The following is a 22,906-nucleotide window of genomic DNA, read 5'->3' on the forward strand; positions in this document are numbered from 1 at the left end:
TCAGCAGTGAGCCGGAGGGAACTCAGGATGGAGACAAGTCTGCTACTACCCCCAATGGTGCACCCTGAGGGGACTCAAGATAGGAAAAGAACAGGACACTGGCCCTAGACAGCTAGATGCATATCAAAGGAATGATTTCAGTGAGCCCAGACTCCCGTATCTTCCTATAAAAAGAAAAGTGCTAAATTGCTTAACTAGAGATATCTGTTTTTCTTAAACTAACAGTAATCTTTTGATGTTCTGACTACCTGGTCCTTATTACACAACTTCTGTATCTCCTGGCTCTTTTTCTGCCTCTTTGGAGCAATCTCTCAGTTATCTGAGAGGCTATTATCCAGGGCTAAGTCCTCAGAAATGTCCTCCAAGTAAAGTATAACTCTTAACTTTTAAGTTGTGCATTTTTTTTCAATTGACATGACTATTACTATAATTTTGAATTTCATGAATTAAAAATGTATGGGAATTTATTTTCCCTTTTGTTATGTAAGTATCTGCATAATATCCTTGATTTTGTCTCCTGATTCACAAATCCTAAAATATTTACTATCCGGCCCTTTATGGAAAAAGTTTGCCACTTTCTGCTCTAAAAGACAAATTTGTTTTCAATATTATCATTTTTTACAGAGTTAACAAGAATTCCTTAATATCCTGATATCCAGGTGATATTTAAATATCCCCAATATTATGTAAATCAAAAAGGACTTGAAGATTAATTTATGGTATGAAGGAGGGGGGTGGCTGAGGTCAAGGAGGGGAAAAGACTTGTCCAATGTCAACCAGGAATTCAGGCATAGAATCATGGATTGTGGAGTCTGGCAAGAGATCAGAGCACCAGGCATGGACAAAAGTTGGAAAGACCCACTTATGTCAGAGAGCTTTTGGATACAAGTGGCAGAGCCCCACTTCAAACTGGCTTATGCCCAAGAGGGGGTTGGTTGGCTTAGGTGCCTAGAAAGGCCTTGGAGATGATTCATAATGTTAAGAGAAGGGACTTGGGTATCAGAATCTCAAGTATCTGAGTTGATGACTTAAGCTAAGCTTCTCTCTATGTCTGACAATTTCTCTCTCTGTCACTCTGCCTGCTTCTCTCTGTCTCTGTTTCTCTCTCTCTCATATCTGTGAACTCTTTCTCATCTCTGCTTGTCTCCTTCCTTCTCCTGTGGATCTCATTCTAGCCTCTGTAGACAGACTTCTTCACATGGAGGGAATAGAGCAGATATTGAGCACCCCAATTAAGCAAACTCAGCAGAAATAAAGATCTCTTTTCTTCTGACAACTTAATATCAATCCCAAGGAAGACCTCTGATTGGTCCAGCTTGAACTGAGTCAACCCATTGGGTTATTTCTAGGGAGGAAATAGTAATCCTGATGACTCTACTGGGTTGTGCATCCATTCCAATGGGAGGAAGGGTTTGGAAAACTATGATTGACAGTTTCACCAAAATTGTAAGAAATGAGGGGGCAGCTTCCCAAAAGAAGAGGGGAGCTGTTCTCGATGGAAGGGAGAAGGGAATTCTGGAAGTCAGAAACATTGGACCTTCAGAATCCAAGGGGCTGAATCAGGAGGTTTCAGGATCATGATATCCAGAATCCCTTAGGGCAATGCACAGCTGCAGGACAGCCAGATACCAGCTCTCAGGTGTGTTCATGAGCTGGAAGATGAATCATCAAGCAAAGGATCAGGACATACATCTGAGGGTGAAAGTATGAGACTGGGAGTCTGGGTGGGACTTAGGAACAAGTGCTGGGACTAAACCCAAAGGGCACGGGAGGGCTGGGATTTGGGGTTCTCACCAATGTGGTGACATGCATCAACTATAATAAGCCCATGAGGTCCTGAGTTCATTTTGAGCCAAAGGAGACTCTGAGCATATGTGAGGGTATCCCAAGGAAATTTCCTTCTTAGAGTGTAGGTTTGTGCAGCCATGATACTATTTGAATTCTGACCCTTCTGAATCCTTAGCTGTTGACTTTTGTTCAAGGAAATTAACCTGTTTTAAACCTCCATTTTCTCGTCTATAAAATGGGGAAGACAATCCTTGCTTGGACCCATGAGAGGAATAGAGATGAGGTTTGCAAAGCACCTGACACATCACACAGTAGGTAGGCAGAAATGGAGGCTGCTTCATTCCTTGGCTGATGGGGTGGGGCGGCTAATATCAATTCAGTGCCTACTATGTGCCCACTCATTTTTCCCTTCATAATTTTATTTAAGTCTCCCATTTGCCTTGAGAAGTAGAATTTGCTCTCTTCCACTTTAGAGAGGGGCAAAGTGAAGCTGAGAAAAATTAAGTCATTTGCCTGAAGTCACAAGGAGGGCAATGAGCATTAGTCAAACCTGGGCTGGTCTGACTTGTGAGGCCAAGTTCTTTTCTATCACACTTTGTGGCTGAATGGTTCAAGGGTCAGGGAAGGACTGGGTCATAAGCTGGCTGATCTCTGGATGACAGTGGTTTGCAAACTAGTATTTATTTAAGTATTTCCTAAGCTCCCTGATTTGGGCTGCATGCTTAAAAAAAAAAAAAAACTAACAAACAGCAGTCACACTTCCTCTCCTCACAAAGACTGGTGTTTAGCAACAAAATCCAATTAAATAATCAAGAACATAGAAAGACAGATATGCCAAGCGCAGACGGTAGAAGAGATGTTCTGGTGATTTAGGATTGAATAGTAGGGCTCCAGACTAGTGTAGCTGCCTCCCTCTTCTTAACAGAATGCTGAGGAGACAGGGAGCTGAAGAGGGAATCCAGAGATGAAGATTTGGGCACTAGATAACAGGTTGGAAGTCTTGCCAAAATTCCTCTTTGGGAAGCCAGGAGGGAAAGATACAAATTGCCGACTCACAGGGCTGTGAGGTCAAGTGGCCTGGCATCTGCCCCTACTTGATTTGAGAGCCCATGTCAGGAAGGTTGACACCCCTCAAGGCCAGGGCCCTGCTGTGGAATTAGTGGGGTCAGGGGTCCGAGTTCTAGGGTCTGATTTGGGATTTGATGAGAGTGTCTCAGAAGTCTGGGGGACTTGGCTTGAGTTTAGTCAGTATGGGATCACCATTACTATGGTGTTAATTGGTACTTTATTTTAGAGTGTGTGAAACAAAGGGTCAAGGTGGAATATGGAGTTGGAAAAATGAAGATGAGGTGAGGGAAAGAGCTGGGCATAAAAATGGGATGCGATTTCACATAGAAACTGGGTTGAAGATGAGAGTAGGGCCAGGGCTGGAGTCAGAGTTAGGATGGGTGTGAGCTGGAAATGGGTCCATGGGGAGGATGTCGATGTGGGCTTTCTAGAATACAACAGGGATGGAGACCATAGTCTGAGTTGTGTGTGGGATCAGATTTGGGACAGAGGCTACAGTGACATTCAGTGTTTGGGTCAAGATGGAGTCTGGTTTATGGTTAGGGACCCAGGATCTGGGTCAAAAGTCAGGGTTAAGGTTGGTTAAGATTGGTTTGTTCCTAGCCCGAGCCGATATTTGGAGTCAGGAACTTGGTAAGGAGCTAGGTTCCAAGTTGAGGCAAAAGTTAGAATTGGTCAAGGATTGAGGGTTAGAGGTGGGTATGAGTTGGGGTTTGGGGTTAAGGGTTAGGTAAAGATTGGTGTCGAGAATTCTGTCAAAGGCTTGGCATTAAAATTATGCTTGAGGCCCCTGGATTCTCTCTTCACCCCCTGCCTCCTCAGCATTCTGTGACTGAGATCTTTTTCACTCTCTCATAAGCACTCAATTATATCCAACCATGATTTCTCAATGAATGGTACCATCATCCATCAAGCAAGAGAACTGGAAGCCTCCCTCACCACAACTTCCATTCAATCCATCACCAAGGCCTGTTGATTCTCCTAAATGCATCTTGAATCCATCCATTTATTACCATCTCCACTTCCCAAATGGCCTTATCCAAGTCACCATCATCTCTCATCTGAACAATAGCAATAGTCTCCTCATGTCTCCATGTCCCCTTAAAATCTATCCTTCAAACAGCAGCCAGAGTGACATTTTGAAAATACAAATCTTGTTATGTCACTCAGCTAACTAAAGTCTGAGTAGTTCACCACTGTCAACAAGATAAAGTCAAACTCACCATGACTTACAATGTTCGTCATTGACTGTTTCAGCCAACTTCTGGTTTCTGAGCTTCATCCGTACCCCCCTTTCATCTCAGGACTTTTGCACATGCTGTTTCCTCTCCATAATATAGTCTCCAGGCTCCTTTCATTTTCATCTAGTTAATGCTTATTGTTTTCTCACTTTCTGCTCATTGTCATTTTCTGGGTCAAAATCTCTTTGAAGTGCTTTCATGTCACCTGGTACCCTTCCTTCAGAGCACACATTATAGTTGTAATTTTACATTTGTTTATGAATTATTTGATTATTTTTCTTTTACGTGAAACTATCATCTCCTTGAGGGAAGGCACTCCGTCCAGGTTTGTGCACCATTGCATTCTCAGCATCTAGCCCAGCCTGGTATATAGTTGTGCTCAACACGTTTTTCTTAAGTGGTTAAACGATTGGGTCTGAAAGAAGATCCTTTAGGAGGAGGGCTGGAGAGAGAACTGGGAATAGCAGCAGGATTGGTTCGTTGATTATTGGGGCTTCAAGATCTAGACTCAAGTTAGAAGTGGATTTGGGAGGGGAGGATATGGCTCAAGCACTAGGGCACATGCTTAGCGTGCACAAGGTCCTGGGTTCAATCCCCAGTACCTCCTCTATATAAATAAACAAACAAACAAACCTGATTACCTTCCCCCTCCCAAATGAATTATTAAAATAAAATTTAAAAGAGAATTGGATTTGGATTCATGACTTGGGATCGGATTTGGATTAAACGTTGAGGTCTTAGTAAGGAAGACTTTAACTGTAAGAACCAAGAAACTTCAAATCAGATAGGAAACCCAAAGAAGTCACTAGATGAAGTGGCTCCATTGTTGATTAACACACCAGTTCAGCAAACTCATCACAGACCCTGGTTCTCTTCATCTCTCTGTTTGGCCATCTGCAGTGTTTTGACTTGGTCTACCAACCACTTCTCTTGCCGTCCCAGGAAGGCTGCCATAGTTCCAGAATTTACATCCAGAAGGGGCACCATCTAGCAGAAGAAAAGAGAACTCTTCCAGTGTTTCTTCTTGGAAAGGAGAAACTCTCTCCCAGAAGTGTCCCACTGGTCTCCCCATCACTCCCCTTGGGCCAGAACTACATCACATGTTCATTTCTAAACCAGTCCCTGGAAGGCAGAACATGGTTTCCATGCTTGGTGCAGTAAAGCTCATAGTCATGATGAGGATAAGGGATTCGGGATTCTGATCGAAAGGCACAAGGAGTGAATGCTTGAGAAGGCAACAATAATGTCTGTTATGGGTCAAACTGTGGGACAAAAATAGAGTTGGGTTAGGCGGTCAGGACTGAGGTAAGATTTGGGCTCAGGGATGAGGAACAAATCACATTTTAGGGGTCTGATTTAGAACCTGGGGTCAATTATGCTTTTAGGAACTTGCCTTCAAGTATTATCAGGCGAAGGTTCTCATATTACTTAAAGTAAAAGTTGAAGTCCTACATTAATGTTCATGGTCTATGTCAACCCAGTCCAGTTATGTCTCCGACCTCATTGCCTGCCCTTGTTTCCCTGGCTCATTCAGTTCCAGTCAAAATGACTCCCCTGCTAGAACATTCTAGGCATGTCCCTTGCCTAACTTACCTACCTGTTTGCTCTGCTTGGACTTTGTAACCTCCAAGTAGCTACACAGATCCATCCACCATCTCCTTCAAGATTTTGTTCAAATGTCGTCTTTATGTGGTGTCTTCTTAATATTGTAACCCCAGGGGTCCTGAGAGTGGAGGGAACCAGTAACTCCCTACCCCTCTTCCCTGTTTTTATTTTTCTCTGTAGCACTTACCAACACCTAACAAACCATATATTTTACATAGGTATTTTTGTATTCAGTGTCCACTCCCCGAGAGAGCCTGTAGGAAGGAATTTTTGTCTGCTTTGTTGTCTTCTGTGTCCCTAGGAGTCAGGATGGTTTCTGGCACAGAGCAGTGCTCAACAGATGCTTCCTGAATGAACACAATCAGCAAAGATGAATGTATAAGGGAGTTCATCCTAGCATTATTGTAATTAAAACCATCCAAACATACTCTGATTTGAAACAGAGCATGTAAATCATGATACAACTATAGTACAGAACGTTATGCAACCATTATGAAAGAAGGAGAAAAGACCTAAATGTACAAAGACGGAAAATTGTTCAAGATATTCTATAGATTAAATGAGAGTCATATTAGATAATGCTTGGTACAGATATTTTATTAAAAATGCACAATATGTCTAGAGATCTACGGACTAGACTGGTAACAGTAAGCATTTATTTACAGGGAAAGCATTTTCTTTTTAATTCATACCCTATATTAGGGTTGGAAATGGGTTCAGACTCAAAGACATGACTAAGATGCAGCCTGAAAAGGTTCCCACAAGCTGGTCAGAATTAGGGTACGGGTCTGGGTCACCCAGAGAGGGGATGAGATTAAGAAAATGGCCCCAGAGAAGGACCCAGGCCAAAGCTCGTCCCTTGAACCCAGCCGTCCTTGACTCCTGCCCCTGCCCCTCAGAGCCAGAGCAGCTGACAGCCCCCCCCAAGCAGCCCCAGGGGGCCGAATGTGTGGGGGTGGGAGGGTGGAGAAAGAGTAGTGCAACCAAGTGCTTTAGCTGCCCCAGGGGTTCCAGATAACCACAAAGCCGGCTCCACCTGCGCCCCAGGGTGTCGGGGGCGGGCGCAGGGATGGATGTGGTATAAGAGGGCCGCCCAGCAGGTCTGGAGACACTTGGCTCCCAATCGAGTCTGGAGTCCAGGTCACATCAGACCCTTCAGTGGTGAGAAGAGACCTCATGTGGGGCAGGGGCGGGGGCAGGGATGAGGCTGGCTGGACAGCCAACTCCTGCTTCTGAGCCCAGGGAGGAGTGAGAAACCAGGACTCCCAGTTCTGAGCGATGAGGGGCTGGAGGTCTGGAATTTGGGGTCTCTTAGGAAAAAAAGCAACTAGGGATACAGACTTACAGATGGGGAGGGATGGCAGCCCAGATTCCTGGGTACAAGGGGAAGGAAGTTTGGCGGCCTGGACTTCCGGATTTGACAGAGGATGGGGCTGGGGGCCAAGACTGCCTATTCCGGAACTGTCTGTCCTTTCCAGCCCCAGCAGAAGAGACCCTTCCCCTGCCTGGCAGAGAGACTCAGAGAGGCCACCATGGCAGGAGTCCTACCGCTCTCACTGATCCTACTGCTGTCTTTAGCCCTGGGATCTGCTGCACCAGGTGAGGACCAGTCTGGGAGGCCTGCCCTCATCCCCGGACCTCCCATCCTCCCCACTGACCCTCTTCAGGGCTCCCTCTTGCCAAGGGGTCCCTGAGTAGGGGCCTCTCTCTGCTCCAGCAGCTCCTTCTCCTCGGAGACAAGACTCCTCTGCCTCCTGCCTCCTTTCTTCCCGCTTCCTTCTGACTCCTGGGGGCTCTGTGCCCTCCGGGCCTGGTCTCCTGCACTCAGGGCCTCTCCCATCAGCTTCTGTGGTTGCCCCAGGATGAGATGCTCCACCTGGGTTTCTGAGCCAGGCTGTCTCTGTCTCTGTCCATCTCCATCTCCTGCTTTCTCGGCACTGTTTTCCATCTCTGCCTCTGCGTTTCTTCATGCCGCTTTGTCTGTCTCTCTCCGTCTCAGTCTTCAAATTCCTCGGCTGCTAACTCAGCCTTCCCCTGATGTTAGCTACCCATGTTTTTCTCTGTGTCTTTTCTCTGTGTTCAGCCCAGGAGAACATGAGCGGGGAGAAGATTATTGATGGAAACGTATGTCCAAGAGGCTCCCATCCCTGGCAGGTGGCCCTGCTCCACAACAACAAGACTTACTGCGGAGGTGTGCTGCTGAGTGAGCAGTGGGTCCTCACCGCTGCCCACTGCAAGCTGGCGTACGTAGGCCCCGTGAGCGCTGCCAGCTCTCCCTCTGGGCCCCTGTCCCCCTCTTTCTGGGTCCTTGTCCCCATCTCTCTGAGTCTCTGTCCCCCTCTCTCTGGGTCCCCATCCCTCTCTCTCTGGGTCCCTATCCCTCTCTCTGGGTCCTGTCCCCCTCTCTGAGTCCCTGTCTCTCTCCCTCTGGGTCCCTGTCACCCTCTCTTTAGTCACAGTGCCTCTCTCTGAATGTTGCTCCCCTCCCCCAGTGAATACAACGTGCACATGGGCAGTGACCAGTTGAATGATAAGATGAGCCAGAAAATCAAGGCCACAAAGTCATTCCGCCACCCTGACTACTCCACAAACAGCCACGTTAATGACATCATGCTGGTGAAACTAAGCAAACCGGCCAAGCTGTCATCCACTGTGAAGAAAGTCAAGCTGCCTTCCCACTGCGACCCCCCTGGGACCACGTGTACCGTTTCTGGCTGGGGCACCACCACCAGCCCTATAGGTAAGGCTGCCTCAGTGACCCAGAAGCCCCAGACCCTGACCTCTCCTCCCTCAGACCAGAAGTTCAGTCCCCCAGCACCTCTCCCTTAGACCCAGGAGACCAGAAGCTAGGCCCCTTTTCATGACCCTGATGTTGCACCCCACCCCCAGTCATCTCCTTTCAGGGTCCAGGATCTTGGACCCCCATCCTCCCTCCATCAGCACCTAGGGGTCCACAGTCCCAGGCCTCAGACTGACAACCCCTTACCCCCTTGCAGTGAGCTTTCCAACGGACCTCATGTGCACAGATGTGAAGCTCCTGTCCTTAGAAGACTGCAAGAAGGTTTACAAGGACCTGCTAAAAAGTTCCATGATGTGTGCTGGCATCCCCAACTCCAGTACCAACTCCTGCAACGTGAGACCCCCCTTCCTCCCTTGCCCTGGGTCCCTGGCTGCTTCGTCTCAGCACGGAGACCCATCTTCCCCCTCCATCTGGAATCTGGGGCCTGACCTCGGTGCTGAGCCCTCCCTCACCACTGCCTCTCATCCGCCCCCACACCCGGCTTTCCTGGCTGTCTCCACCCCATTCTCTGCCCAGGTCACAAACAGGAGCCCAGAGAGGGCGGGTGAGGCCGAAGGATGAATGGGAGGGACTGGGGATGGGGAAGATGGGGCCAGGACTAGAGGAAGGCAAGCGAGGCACCAGTTTCAAACCTAAACTATAAATTGGGGGTGGGGGACGGAGGGGCAACCCAAAGAACTCAACGATCAAGGTAAATTGTATTCCAATGCAATATATTTTTTTAAATCCATGCCAAATTCCATGATGAACAAAATATCAGAATTTTCAATAGAGAGCCATCAGTCTTAGCGAATGTCCCACCGACTCAGGCTTCAGTGAACCTCTGCACGGCCCTGTGCTGGCCCTGTCTTCATCTAAAATTGGGATGTCATGTTCATCGTGGATTTTTTTCCTGTTAAATTCAATCTTTAAGGTATTGCATTAAAATGTTATTTACTGCAGTTGCTGAGATTTTGTGCCTGGTGCTAAGTGTCTCTCCCCTCACTTGGGTCCTGGTCCTGGGCAAAGAACTGCCCCTCCCTCCTCTTTGTGACCTCCTCTCCTCTGTCTCTGGACACTGTCTTCCCACATCTTTCTCTACACCTAATTGCGTCTCATTCTTTTCCTCTGTGTTGCTTCCCCCCTCCCCCCAAAGGCCCCCCATTGGCTGTCTCCCCTGTCACTCTTTTGATTTGCCTCCATCTCTGCCTCTTCAGCCCCTACTTTCTGCTTCTCTGTCCTCCTCTTCCTCCTCCTCATTTCTTCTCTCCATCCTTTACTCTACCTCCCTTCCTTTTCTATCTGATTTTTTCCCTTCCTGCATCTCCCTTCCCATATCCCTACCCTTCTTTCTCACACCTGCACACTCCACATTCAGGGATGATGAGACGGTACGTGTTAGGCATAAGGGTGACAGGACAGAGATGTTGTTCTAGAGAATGGGGGATCCCCCTTTTCCCCTAATGAGGGCTGGGTTCCTGAATGTGCACATGGGACAGTGACACAGGGTCCCACACTCAAGAGAGTCCCACACTTGTTTTAATGCACTTCTGTTGTGGTCTTGAAATTCTTAATGCTTTTTGAGCAAGGGGGCCCTCATTTTCATTTTCCACTGGGCCTTGTGAATTATGTCCCAATGGTTCAGTCCTTAGTTTCTAGGACCACCCTGTCCCCCTTTCATGTGCCTGTGTCCGCTCCCTGGAGATAATGCTCCTTCTCACATAGGCTTGGTGCTGAGTTCTTAAGGATGGGAAGTAAATGGGGCTCTGACCCCTGGAAGCCCCGCCCCTTCTCTGTGTTGGGTCTCTGGCTGGGGTTCAAGCTGGTGTCTTCAGAGAACGTGGTTTGTCTTCTGCATGATGGCCTTAATCCCTGCTCTCCCATTGGTCCTCAGAGAAAGTGAGTCTCTCCCCACTGGCCAGGGTGGAAGTCCAAGGTCTGGCAAGACATAGATTAACAACTGCGGGAGTTAATGAGACTGAGGTGGGGGTGGGGTTTCACTCTGAAGTTGAAGCTAATTTGCTTTATCCCTTCCAGGGTGACTCAGGGGGACCACTGATGTGCAAAGATACCTTGCAAGGCTTGGTGTCCTGGGGAACTTACCCTTGCGGCCAACCCAACCAACCGGGTGTCTATACTCAAGTCTGCAAGTTCCTACACTGGATACACGAGACCGTGAGACAGAATTCCTAATCTCTTCATACTCCCATCTCTCCATCCTTATGCCCTGAACAGGAAATTCACGGAAATAAGGACACTGATGAAGACCTGTAAGCATACTTGATTTTACCTTTCCTTAAAGAGATCAACACCTCAACAATATGTGCGTAAACTAATCAAATCAGCAAGGACCTAAAACCAAAGCAAGAAACCAATAACCTTGGTGCTGGTAAAGATGCAGTGAGACCAGCACTCTCAGCCATTGGCACTGTAAATTCACAGAGTTTTTATGGAAGGTGATTTGACAGTGTGAATCGAGACTATTAATTTTTAGTGTCATGCAAGGCCATTTATGCTGTGTGATGGTCAGTGAAAAAAAGGGGAGATACAAACATATATATGAATGTGATTTCCACTATGTAAAATGAAAATATTCATACAATAAAACTTGAAAGGACTTGTATCAAACTGCATAGGGTGGTAGTCACTGAATTCTTCCTTTCTCCCATTTGCTTTTCTGTGGGTGTGCACTTTTATAACCTGAAAAACAAAAGCGGAAAAGCTCTGGCGAGCTAAGGTTGGGGAGAGGGGACCCTTAAGAGAGGGAGGCTGGGAAGAAAGATATTTCTGATTTTGAGCCCTTGCCCTGCCTTTCTCTCCATTTTCCAGGGCTCAGTTTTTCTCATCTGTCAAATGGGGGAGATGGTAGAGAGAGGAAAAGGGAAGGAGGAGAGAATATGTCTACTTCATGAGGGTGGAAAGGGATGTGAAAGTGTTTCTGGGCATTCATTACACAGGTGACAAAGTAGGAGGGAGGGAGGAGGTCTGGGGGACGCATAGGACAGGCAGGAAGATGGGACATCTGGGTCGCACAAGGGCCTGCCAAAAGTAAGCTCCCAGCCTCCTGGGTGCCAGAGGAAGTTGGGGGCTGGGAACCCAGGTAGGTGGGCTCCAATCCTCAGAAAGGCAAGGGAAGGGGCCTCAGAAAGGGAGGAGGGAAGAGTCCCTGTGACTCAGCCTGGTCACACCCTTTCCCCGCCGTCAGAGTCTCCCTGAGCAGTCACACCTCAGAAGTTGCTGACAGAAGGATACACTCCAGCCCAGGACTTACCCCTCCTACCTGTCTTTCAAGTTTCCCCCCCCCCCAGAATTCCCTCCCAGGCCACCTTCTCCTCTTAATGGAGCACCACCAGCTTCCCCTCTCTCCTGGCCTCCCACTCTCCCACACTTCACACGGCAGAAACTCTGCAGCCACCGTGCAACTTCGTGTCTTCCTCTCGCATCCCTGTGCACAGGAAGCTAACCCAGGAGTCCAGACACCCAACCTCCCCCTTCCTCTGGATCAGTGTCAAGTTTAAGTAGTGTTAAGAGTTTTTGGCCCCTCACACCCACAGAGCCCCATCAACTTTCCCTCTCTCCAGCAAGCCACCATGAATCAGCATTTAATTTAAAATTTTGAAAAGTCACAAAACATCATAGTTGCAGTAAATCAGCCTGGAGATACTTGGCACTGCCTCTCAGGCAGCTCCTGTATACAAGTCTGGAGGTAGACTGGTTTGCAATGACTTGAGAGAGTACTCTTGTTGAATTGAAAAAACAGCTTCCTCTTTTGGGGGGCACATAGGATAGCGTCATAGTTAAAGGCAGTGACTCTAGAAACTGGGCTGTTTGGGTCCCATCCCAGTTCTGGCAGCTGCAAGCTACTTGCCTTTGAGCACATTACTTTCCCATCCTTGTTCCTTCATCCTTGAAATGAGAGAAAACAGCACGTATTTCCCAGGGCTGTTATGCAGATTAAATACGTTTAATATTCAGAAAGAGCTAAAACATTCTGACCCAGAATGAGTCTGCAACGAGTGTTGGGTTTTATCGTTTGTGACTTCTGGCACTTTCCCCTGCGTACGCCCTCATAAAGTCTTCTATAAAACACTGTCTTTACTGAAGACTTTTTCAGAGCATGTCACTTTGGAGAAACACATCTCATGAATAAGCATGGCGTGTGGGCGGGGGCAAAACCATGAAAGCCACTGGCAAATGCCTAGTTGAGAGCTTGGTTCTCTCTTAGAGATTCTTCCACTCCCTGCTGCCTACCACATTCCTCCTTTCCCACATGGCTCTCAACAATTCCTCCCCAATCCACCCATGCCCTGTTGTAGTAAGGTAGATCCAGTGAGGGTGTCAAGAGACAGGCCACGTCTGCCACCATGTTGGAAGCTGAGTTCCAATTCAGGCTCCACCGATTTCCTGAGTGTTGGATGGTGAGTAATTAAATCCCCTTCTCTGAGCCTGAGTTTTCTTTTCTGTAAAGCAGGAGTAGGCGTAATGAAGTTATTTAGTCATTTGGTCAACATTTCCTCCAGCTTCCTGTGGGCCGAGTCCTGTGCTGGTGCTTGGGACATAGGGGTGAGTCAGACTTGGTGCTTGCCCTCAAGGAGCTCATGGGTCCAGTGGGGGAGATGGATGTGGATCCAGATGTTCAGCATCCAGGGTGACTTAAGGGAGGCACCTGCTGTGGGAACCTAGATGAGACCGACTAACCCAACTGGAGGGGGTTGGAAGTTGGGTGGTGTTTTGGGAAGGCTTCCTGAAGGAGGTAATGTTTAAGCAAAGACTTGAAGGACAAGTTGTGGTTGCCAGGAGAAGGTAGGAAGAGGATCTGGGAGGAGGGAACAGCATAGGCGAAGGCCTAGAGAACAGAAGGCATGGCATAGTTCAGAGAAATGTCAAGTCATCTCAATGGCTGGAGTGCAAGGGGAAAAGTGTATGGAGCTGCACTGAGCAATATGGTAGCCGCTCCCCACGGTGACTCCTGACTTGTGAAATGTCGCAAGTGCTGAGGGTGCTGTAAGTGTAAAAGGCACATCAGATTCCAAACGCTTATTATGCAAAAAAGTAAGAAGGCAAATTCTGTCTTTAAATTTTTCTTACATTGATTTCACGTTGGAATGATCGTATTTTGGCTAAATTAAATGTTAAAATGGCTCCTCCTGTTTCTTCTTATTTTTTAAAAAATTGTGGCTACTAGAAAAATTTTCAGTGCATGTGTACCTGGCATTCTATTTCTACTGGCCAGCACTGCTCTGATGCTGAAGATTTTCTAAAACCAGGTTGAAGGACTGGGACTTTGTCCCGAGGGTGCTGAGGGACCCAGGCCAGGGCTGTGAGCAGGACAGAGGCAGACTCGGCTCTGGACACAGGAAGATGCTTCTGAGGTCAAGTGAAGGACAGAGAGAAGGGGAAGAGCTTGGGACAATGGTCCAGGTGGGAGAGGAGCAGGTCTGAGGTAGGGCCAGGGGCATGGGGATGGAGAGGAGGGACCACACAGAGACAGGAGGCGGTGGGACAGGGCTTGGGGATCAGCGGGCTGTGAGTGGTCCAACCTGGCATCTGGCAACATGGTGGGCCCTGAGAAGAAGATGCTGAGTTCCCTGGGGACATGAATGAGAAGGGCCTAGGGGAAGCTGGGGGGTGAGGGGAGAAGCCCCAGAGAGTATACTGAATGCCAAATTGGTTTTCATCCCGGGAGGGATGGGGGGTGGGGCCAAGCCAAGTTGGTGACAATTAGATTTCAGGCAAGAATTAAATGTTGCCATAGTGCCAGGCGCGAGCTGGTGCTGAGGTGGGCATTATTAATATAAGTCGTGCTTGTTACCCAATGACTTTCCCAAAAGTCCCATTTTCCTTCTCACCCGTAACTGTGACCTCCACACCCGTCGTTCCCCGTGCGGCCACACACACCCTCGCTCCTCCAGGCCACACCAGTCTGTTTCCCGCACATGCCAGGCCTTCCCCCCGCTCCTCCTGAAGATCAGCCCAAGTTCAAAGGCATTTCCTCAGATCTTCCTGGATCCCCATGTCTCATCACACTCCCATGGCGCTTCCAAATTTTCCTGCCATCCTGCTTATTTCCACGTCTCTTCCTACCTGTTAAATCTCACCAGCATGCCCTGAAATCCTCCTGTGTCCCAGTAGCTCCCCACTCTGCCCGCCACGTCATCCCCTCTGCAGGAGCTAATTCCCCTCTGTGCAAACACACAAGCTTCTCGTGGAAACGCAGGGGGAACCCAGGGGAGGTGAGAAGAGAGACTCAGAGAGTGTCAGTGGAGATTCAGGGAGTCAAGGAGAAAGACAGAGGCCTAGAGAAAAAGATGGAGGAAGAAGCAGAAGGGTAGAGAGACACAGATAGATGGAGAAAGAGAGAGAGGGACAGAGGCACCCCCACCACGGCCAGGAAGAGAGATGGACAGAGAGATCTCAGAGGTGAGCAAACTTGGAAGAAGATGACCAGGAAGGTCAAGAGTCCTGATATCCGGGAAGAGGTGGGTGGACAATCAAATGACAGTGACAGGACTGTCAGACAGGGATAAAGGGAAGCTATTGACACAGTCACCCGCCCGCCTGCTCGGAAGAGAGCTTGAGAATTGGAGCTGCCAGAAGCATGGCACTGGGTGTTGGGGGTGGACAAAGCCCGATTGTTCGAAGGCCCTTTCCCCACAGCGCCTGGGCCTGCACCCCGGCCCGGGGCAGGGGCGGGGACCAGATTGGTGACACATGCTTTCTCGCTGGCTGGCTTGCTCACTCTCGTGGGGACACGGAGGTCGCCAGCACCCACAGAGGGACTGACAGGCAGGTGCGTGACTCACCCCAGCCCCACTGAACCCATGCAGCCTGGTTCCCGCTGCCCAAGGGCGCTGGGCCCAGGAGTAAGGGCCTGCAGGTCCCAGAGCACTCACGGAGGAGGTGGGAGTCCCGTAGGCCAGGGGTACTCTTTGCTCGGCTGGGATGCAGGTATTTGGGTCCTTAGACGCTGTCTTGCTCAAGGACCTGGAAATCTATGAACTAAGGAGAACAAGCTCCTATGTTCTCTTCCTTTAGACACAGATGTGCTGACTCCCATCTTCTTTCTCCTTGAAGGAGCAGAATTCTCAGCCCCCAGCCCCCTGCTCCCTCCGACCCAGGAGTCAGGTCCCCAGTGCACTCAGGCACCAGCTCTCCCCTCCCTGAAAGCCAGGGTCCAGGGATCATCAGGGGCTGAGCTGTGGGGGTAGAGGAATGTGTGTGGGAGGCCAGGGTGAGGAGGAAAGGGTGGGGCAGCCTCCTGCCTCAGGAACCTGGAGGGACAGGGGTTAAAAAGGAAGCACCAGGAGCATCTGGGAACAGGACCGGCCTCTTCCAGGGTGCCCGTCCAGCCCTGGGCCCCACAGCATCGACATTCATTGCTTTCTGCCTGTCCTCCCTCTCTGTCTCCTCTGAGGTGTCCTCTGCTTTGCCTTCACATTCCTTCTCTCCCCGTGGCTCCCTGCAGTCTGACTCTCTCCGTCTCCCTGTCTGTCTGCCTGTGACGTGGGCTGTCCCTGCCCCCAACCCAAGAGTCCAGGCCACCAGGCAGCTGGTCCCCAGCAGGTAAGATCACACGAGAACATACAGGTGTGGGGGGTGAGCGACTGGGTAAGCACAGAGCCAAGCGCAGATGAGAAATCCCAGGGAGAGGAAAGAATGTCAGGGGCCCTCCCTCCTGTTACTAAGCGGGCAAACTAGAGCCAAGAGTAGAAAAATAATGAGAAAGCGACACTGAGCTTGCAGGTCCTGGGTCCTGGCTGGCTCCTGCCTTCATGGGACCCTCAGATGGAAGACATGGGTTGGAAAGACCAGAAGGCAGGAGGCAGAATGAGAAGGACAGGCATCAAGGGCCAGGAGGACATGGCAGGCCAGGGAGGACAGGGAGGAGGAGGAGGAGGAGGGAGAAGAGGGAAGGGACTGGGTGAAGTCTGGGACTGGGGCTGATGGAGCACTTGGCTTCCCCTCTCAGGAATGGCCACGAGGACGCTGATGGCAGCACTGGTTCTGGTCACTGCAGGTGGGAAGAAGGGAGACGGGGATGGGGTGGTCTGGGAGTGGGGTAGGGGTGGTTGCGGGGAAGAGAATGGAATTGGGGATGGACATACACATGGCTATGGAGGGGGTGGGCTTGGAATGAGGAAGACGTCGGGGGCTAGGCTAGGGTTGAGGGATGCAGACGGGGAAGGGGTGGGAGGTGGGTTTGGAATATGGGGAAGAGCTGAGAATGAGGTTGGTTTGGGGGATTGGGGATAAAACATGCATAGAGGTGGTGATGGAGATGCTGTTGATGATAAGACAGGAACGGGGTTCACCTTGGGGGATGTGCTGAATGCCTCCAGACCTCCTGTCTGACTCAGACCCTCCCTCCTTCAGCCCAGGCAGAGGATAAGGATAAGGTGATGCATGGCGGACCCTGTGAGCTGATGTCTCACCCCTACCAAGCAGCCCTCTACACCTCTGGCCATTTGCTCTGCGGGGGGGTCCTCATTCACCCACTGTGGGTCCTCACCGCTGCCCACTGCAAAAAACCGTGAGTCTCCATGCCGTGATTGAAGAGTGGTTGCAGTTAGAGCCTGCAGGAGCCTTGCAGACTCCAGGCATGAAGTGGCACTCATCCCTCGCCCCAGCACGAGGCCATCTGATAACCAGTTTCAACTGGCCAGGATTTAATTGAGTACTAAATATGTGCTGGCCACTGTTTGGGGCCCTGGGGATACAGCAGTGAAGAAAACAAGCAAAACTGCTGCTTTAATGAACTGACCCTCTAACTGTGGAATCAGATCAGACAGAGCCCTGGAGGGAGAGATGGGTAACTCTAAGCACAGGGAGAAGCCGCTGGAGAGTTTTAATCAGGGAAGCAGCATGATCTGACTTACATTTTTTTTAGAGCACTCTGGAAAGTGGATTGGGTGAGAGGTGAGGAAGGGAGGCATGTGGAGGCTGCTGCCATGGTCTGGTGACCAGAGATGATGGCTCGGACCAGGATGGGGAGGTCTGGATGGAGGGAAGTTGAAAACCCTGGGAGTGTTTTGAGGTTGAACCATGTGGGATGGGAGGCAAAGAGAGCAAGCAGGGCTGATTTCCGGGGATTTGACTTGAACAACTGCCTGTTTTGTTCTCTGCATTGGGAGAGAGGGAAACAGAAACCATTTGGATACAGGCAGGCACACATCAGACATTTTGTTTTAGCCAAGGTGAGACTGAGGTCCCTAGGAGACATTCGAGAAGGATGCCAAGTTGGTTGCTGATGCTTGGGGGGAGAGGTCAGAGATGGAAGTAAACATTAAGGCATCAGCCACAAACAAGGTGGTATTTAAAGCCACGGGATGGGATGAGATCATCCAAAAAAGCGGGCATAGATAGAGGTGCGTAGATGGCCCAGAAATAATCCTCGGGGCACTAACAACCACTAGTTAGATGATCAGCGGCTGCCATTTTTTCCCAACACTAACTGTGGGCCAGATGCCAAGTGAGGCAGTTTCTATAACTTTCCTGAAATCCCCCGTAATAAGGGACTCTTGGCCCCATTTTGCAGATGAGGAAACTGCGGCTCAGAGAAGTAGCAAGTGACAAACCAACAGATGCCACACCCAACTGTTGGGAGGGGGACCCCAGCAGGGATCTCACCTTGCAGGATCATGGACTCAAGGACCCCCCTCCACCCAGAATGGTCTCCCCAAGCTCAGGGAGGCCTGGCTTCACTCCCACCAACCTCATTCATTCACTGGGTGTACACTGATCAAGAACACCCACTAAGTGCCAGATTTGGGGTTCAACAGTGGCTGAGGGATACCCAGAGTCTCTGTCCTTGGGAATCCAGGAGCAGAAAGGTGCAGAAAGACAGTTACTGAATCCTTGAAAAGCCATACAATGACAAATTACTCCAAGTCCAATGAAGGAAAAAAAAAAATCAGGGATGACTCCGTGAAGGAAAAGAACAGAGGTACCTACTTTAGGTGGAGAAGGGTACCCTGAAGGACTTTCTGATGAGATGAAATTCAAGCTGAGGTATGGAAAATGAGAAAGGAGAGCCAAACGAAGAAGGGGGCAGAGCATCCAGGGCAGAGGACATGTAAGGACAAAGGTCTTGGGGTGGGAAAAATCTGAAGAGTTCTAAGAAAAGAAAGTTACCAGTTCACTGGGGGTCAGAGGATGGTGGGTAAAGACACCTGGGCTTTATTTTGAGGGTAATGGGGAGCCATGGAAAGTCTTTGAGCAAGGGAGTAACACCTTGATCTACTTCACAAATATTTATTGAATATCCATCATGTGTCAGACACTGGTCCACATGCTGAGGAAGATGCATCTGAATAAGACAAAAATCCCACCTTGATATTCTAGAGCTATGCCATCTAATGTGGTAGCCATTAGCCACACATGGCCACATGGCCAATGAAACTTACATTAACAAAAATGAAGCAAAATTCCAGATCCACTAGCCACACTCTAAGGGTTCAGTAGCTGTCTGTGGCTAGTGGCCACTGTATCGAACAGTGCAGACAGAGAACATTTCCATCATTGCAGGAAGTTCTACTGACTAGCATGGTTATGGCAGAAGGAGAGACAATAAAACAAATACTTAACAATACATATATAGTATATCAGATGATGTGAAAGAAAGGAGGAGAGGGAGATAGGGCTTGCTTGTTGGGAAAGGGTGCTGGCAGAGGGGACCGCCAGTTCGAAGGCTCTGGGGTGAAAGGGTGACTATTGTGCTTAAGGAAAGACAAGGAAGCCAGTTTGTCAGGAGCAGAATGAGAAGAGGGAGGCTGTAAGGAGATAACTGAGAGGTGATGGGGGCAGATTGTGTAGGACCTTGCGGGTCACACTGAGAACTTCAGCCTTTATTCTGAGGGAGATGGGAGTCATGGGAGGGTTCTGAGTACAGGAGGGACAAGGCTGGCTTATGTTGCTAAAATATCTCTGGTTGTTTTGTGGAGAATAGACTGTAGAGGGGCAAAGGTAGAAGCCAGGAGTGCAATGAGGCTGTAGTCCAGGTACAAGATCAAGTCCAGGCTCAGATCAAGATGGTAGCAGTCGGGGAAGTGGACAGTGGTCAGATGCTGGTATACTTTGGAGAGACAAAAGGATTTCTGGACAGCTTGGATGTGAGGCAAGAAATAAGGGTGAAGAATAGTCTCCTGGGTTATTCTGGAAGGACGGAGTTTTCATTTACTGAGCTGGGAAGACTGTGAGGGGAGATGCCAGATGGTTCATGGTGTACCAGGCTACCCCTACCTCTTACTGTAGCCCTCTCGGGAGTCTCAGTTGCAGCCCAAGGGCTCCAGGTGAGACCCAGCCTTTCTCTTTCCCAGGAATCTTCAGGTCTACTTGGGGAAGCACAACCTTCAGCAAAGGGAGAGTTTCCAGGAGCAGAGCTCTGTTATCCGGGCTGTGGCCCACCCTGGCTACAATGCGGCCACCCATGACCAGGACATCATGCTGTTGCGCTTGGCGTATGCAGTGAAGTTCTCTGAACACATCCAGCCCCTGCGCCTGGAAAGAGACTGCTCAGCCAACCATACCAGCTGCCACATCCTAGGCTGGGGCAAGACAGCAGATGGTCAGTAGTGGGAAGATAGGGAGAATGGCGCAGGCCAATGGGTGATGGGTCATGGGGGAGGTGGGCTAATGGTGAGACCGATGGGGCAGTGCATCAGTGGGTGAAAGTTCAGTGGGAAGAGAGGGCAAATATGGGAGTTGGGCCAACAAGTGAACAGCCAATGGAGAAAGTAGGCTCATGGGTGAATGGTATGAAGACATGGGCCATAAGATGAAGGGTCAAGAGGAGGGAGGGTCAGTGGGGAGATACTAATGAGGAAGGGGGCCAGTTGTCAAAAAGGGCCAATCAAGATGCATTGATGATCAAAAAACTATAAATGGAGGAGGAACTAATGGAAGAAGAGAGATCAATAAAGCAAGGGAGTTAGCTGAAGGATGTGAGCCAAGAAAGAGAACAGGATAGAGACAGCCAATGGGGGGAGGGGCCAACTAGGAAGAGTCCACGGTCAAGAGGGGTCGCTAGAGGGACAGCCAGAGAAAGAAACAAATCTAACAGATCAGCAGGGACCATTAGGGGTGGCCCTGTGAGTGAAGAACCAAAAAGGAAGGTAGAACCAGTAGGGGCGGGGGAGGCCATTTAAAAAGAACCAGTGAGGGAAGTGGACCTTTGGATGGGAGAGACAGTGGGGAAAGGAGGGACCAGTCAGGAGAGGACCAATGGTCAAGTGGTGACCAGTTAGGGTGAGCCAATGGGCAGGAAGGGTCCAACGAAGGAGAAGAGATATAACGGAGGAGGAACGAATAGAGGAACAGTGTTCAGAGTCGGCTGGAATTACTGAAGAAGGTGGGACCAACGGGAGAGACACAGGTGGAGGCAGGACTAAGAGAAAGGAAAGACCAATAGGAAGTGAGGGCTGGTAGAGGAAGGGTAATTAATGAGGAAGACAGGCCAATGGGAGGGAAGAGTGTTGTAAAGAGGGACCATTCAGGAGTCAGGGCTAATGGGAATGGGTTTTAAGACTGAGAGACAGATAGGACGAAGGGAACCAGTTGGAAATGGGGACCAATAGGAGTGGGGGACTTACGGGTATCGGGGGATCAATGAGGAAGGCACGGGAAGGGCAGGTCGTGAAGTGACCCCGGCCCATCTCTCTCTGCAGGTGATTTCCCTAACACCATCCAGTGTGCATACATCCACCTGGTGCCCCATGAGGCGTGTGATCGCGCCTACCCCGGCCAGATCACCCAAAACATGGTGTGTGCTGGGGATGAGAAGCACGGGAAGGATTCCTGCCAGGTGAGGACGCCGGGACCCGCCAGTTACACAGCCAGGGACAGAGACAGGCAGGAAGAGACAGACAGACCGAGCTAGACCTTTACAGAGACAGGCTGGGGGAGAATCAGAGTCATGAAAAGGGAGAGAGACTCAATCTGACCCACAGAGACACAGTCAGGGACAGCAGATACATAAAGACAGACAGCAAAGACAGGAACTGCAGAGACAAAGATGGAGATGAAGAGAGCAAGAACCCGAGAGACACAGTAAGGCGGCAGACGGTGCTGTGGAGGAGGGGCACCCTAGCTGGGAAGCGAGGGGCCTCCACCCCCACTCTCAGATACCTTTGACTTGGGTTTCTGCCACCATTGTCCATTGGGTCTCTCCTTTTGATGCCAAAACTGAGCCCTGTGCATTGAAGGATCTGCACAGACCAGCCAAGAGGGAGAAAGAGACAAAGACAGAGAAGAGTGACACACAGTGAGTTGGATGCAAAGAAAGGGCAGGTGGTTGAGTCCCAGTTCTGAGACTGTCCATCTTCTCTTTACAGAGCTCTCTTTTTATATAAATACATATGTAAAAATCCATTAAGCATATATATTTATCTGTATATATCTTTCCACAGAACATGCATATGTATTTCTCACTCTCTATATATTTTACATAAAACATATACACACACACACACACGCACGCGCGCATGCGCATATATATACTCTCTCTACCTCCCCTCCCCAACTCTGGACCTCTGCCCTCCCAACACGTCTCAGTCTCTATTTCTAACCTCTATTCCTTTTTACCCCTCTTTTGCTGTCTATGCGTCTCTGGACCTTGGTGTTCTGTTTCTCTATGTTTGAGTCTCCCTCAGTCTCTCTCCATGTCTGTCTGTCTCTCTTTTTCTCTATACATGAGTCTTTCCATCTCTGAGTGGCTCTCTCCCTCTCTACATGTCTCTGTGCCTCCTTCTGTCTTTCTCTGTGAGTCTGACTCTCTCCCTCCTTCCCACAGGGTGATTCCGGGGGTCCGCTGGTGTGTGGCGACCGTCTCCGAGGTCTTGTGTCATGGGGTAACGTGCCCTGCGGATCCAAGGAGAAGCCGGGTGTCTACACTGACGTCTGTAGATATGGCCACTGGATCCAAAAAACCATTCAGTCCAACTGGCCCTGACATGTGACCTCCAACTTTTGACCTTCACCACCTTCCCAGACCTGACCCTTAATGCTTAATAAAGGCAATGACACCGAGCACGAATCCTCCCTGATCTACCTGACCCAGCTCCATCCCTGCATCTCTGAGGGTGAGTGGGGACCTGGGCTAACGGGTCTTACCCCCGCCACTAAAAGAATACAGGAAAATCCCTTCCAAGCCTCTCTCCCTCCCTGATTATTCCATGGGCTCAATTTCTCCCTGCAAAGGAGTGGTCCCAAGTCTGGCCACACGTGAGCTGGAGTCCCAGCTCTGCCACTTGCTAGCCTTATACCCTCAGGAAGCGCCTTCCTTCACTATGTAATTTTCCCATCAGCAAGATAAGGATAATAATAGTATATTCCTCATAAAGCAGTGGCGATTCAAGGTTTTGAACATGTGAAACATATGCAACAGTGTCTTGCCCACCTGTGCGAGTAATAAAGAATGAATTTTATTATC

The 22,906-nt window shown here is 49.5% G+C and overlaps 2 protein-coding genes across 3 annotated transcripts; both read left to right on the plus strand.

The window, feature by feature from the left end:
* Positions 1-6,760: 6,760 nt before the first annotated feature.
* Positions 6,761-11,109, plus strand: KLK7 (kallikrein related peptidase 7). 2 transcript variants are annotated; one of them, XM_006208645.4, is made up of 6 exons: positions 6,761-6,863; positions 7,181-7,301; positions 7,786-7,945; positions 8,195-8,442; positions 8,699-8,835; positions 10,519-11,109. In XM_006208645.4, exons 2-6 carry the CDS (start codon positions 7,235-7,237, stop codon positions 10,672-10,674), a joined length of 768 nt encoding a protein of 255 aa, XP_006208707.2. In that variant the 5' UTR covers positions 6,761-6,863; positions 7,181-7,234; the 3' UTR covers positions 10,675-11,109. The 2 variants fall into 2 exon arrangements, with proteins under 2 accessions (XP_006208707.2, XP_015098316.2); XM_015242830.3 differs by lacking the exon at positions 6,761-6,863 and adding an exon at positions 6,886-6,994.
* A 4,653-nt stretch (positions 11,110-15,762) lies between these two features.
* Positions 15,763-22,906, plus strand: KLK6 (kallikrein related peptidase 6). Its single transcript, XM_006208424.4, has 6 exons — positions 15,763-16,044; positions 16,451-16,498; positions 16,855-17,011; positions 19,797-20,044; positions 21,144-21,280; positions 22,268-22,906. Exons 2-6 carry the CDS (start codon positions 16,453-16,455, stop codon positions 22,424-22,426), a joined length of 747 nt encoding a protein of 248 aa, XP_006208486.1. The 5' UTR covers positions 15,763-16,044; positions 16,451-16,452; the 3' UTR covers positions 22,427-22,906.

Source organism: Vicugna pacos, chromosome 9 (genome assembly GCF_048564905.1).
Source record: "Vicugna pacos chromosome 9, VicPac4, whole genome shotgun sequence".
Classification (NCBI taxonomy): Eukaryota; Metazoa; Chordata; class Mammalia; order Artiodactyla; family Camelidae; genus Vicugna; species Vicugna pacos.

What these genes read in the sequence shown, in the direction of transcription:
- KLK7 (XM_006208645.4), top strand. Translation starts at nt 7,235, where the DNA reads ATGGCAGGAGTCCTACCGCTCTCACTGATCCTACTGCTGTCTTTAGCC. An exon ending in CCTGGGATCTGCTGCACCAG is followed by an intron (nt 7,302 to 7,785) that starts GTGAGGACCAGT and finishes CTCTGTGTTCAG; the next exon opens with CCCAGGAGAACATGAGCGGG. An exon ending in CACCACCACCAGCCCTATAG is followed by an intron (nt 8,443 to 8,698) that starts GTAAGGCTGCCT and finishes ACCCCCTTGCAG; the next exon opens with TGAGCTTTCCAACGGACCTC.
- KLK6 (XM_006208424.4), top strand. Translation starts at nt 16,453, where the DNA reads ATGGCCACGAGGACGCTGATGGCAGCACTGGTTCTGGTCACTGCAG. An exon ending in GCTGCCCACTGCAAAAAACC is followed by an intron (nt 17,012 to 19,796) that starts GTGAGTCTCCAT and finishes TCTCTTTCCCAG; the next exon opens with GAATCTTCAGGTCTACTTGG. An exon ending in ACGGGAAGGATTCCTGCCAG is followed by an intron (nt 21,281 to 22,267) that starts GTGAGGACGCCG and finishes TCCTTCCCACAG; the next exon opens with GGTGATTCCGGGGGTCCGCT.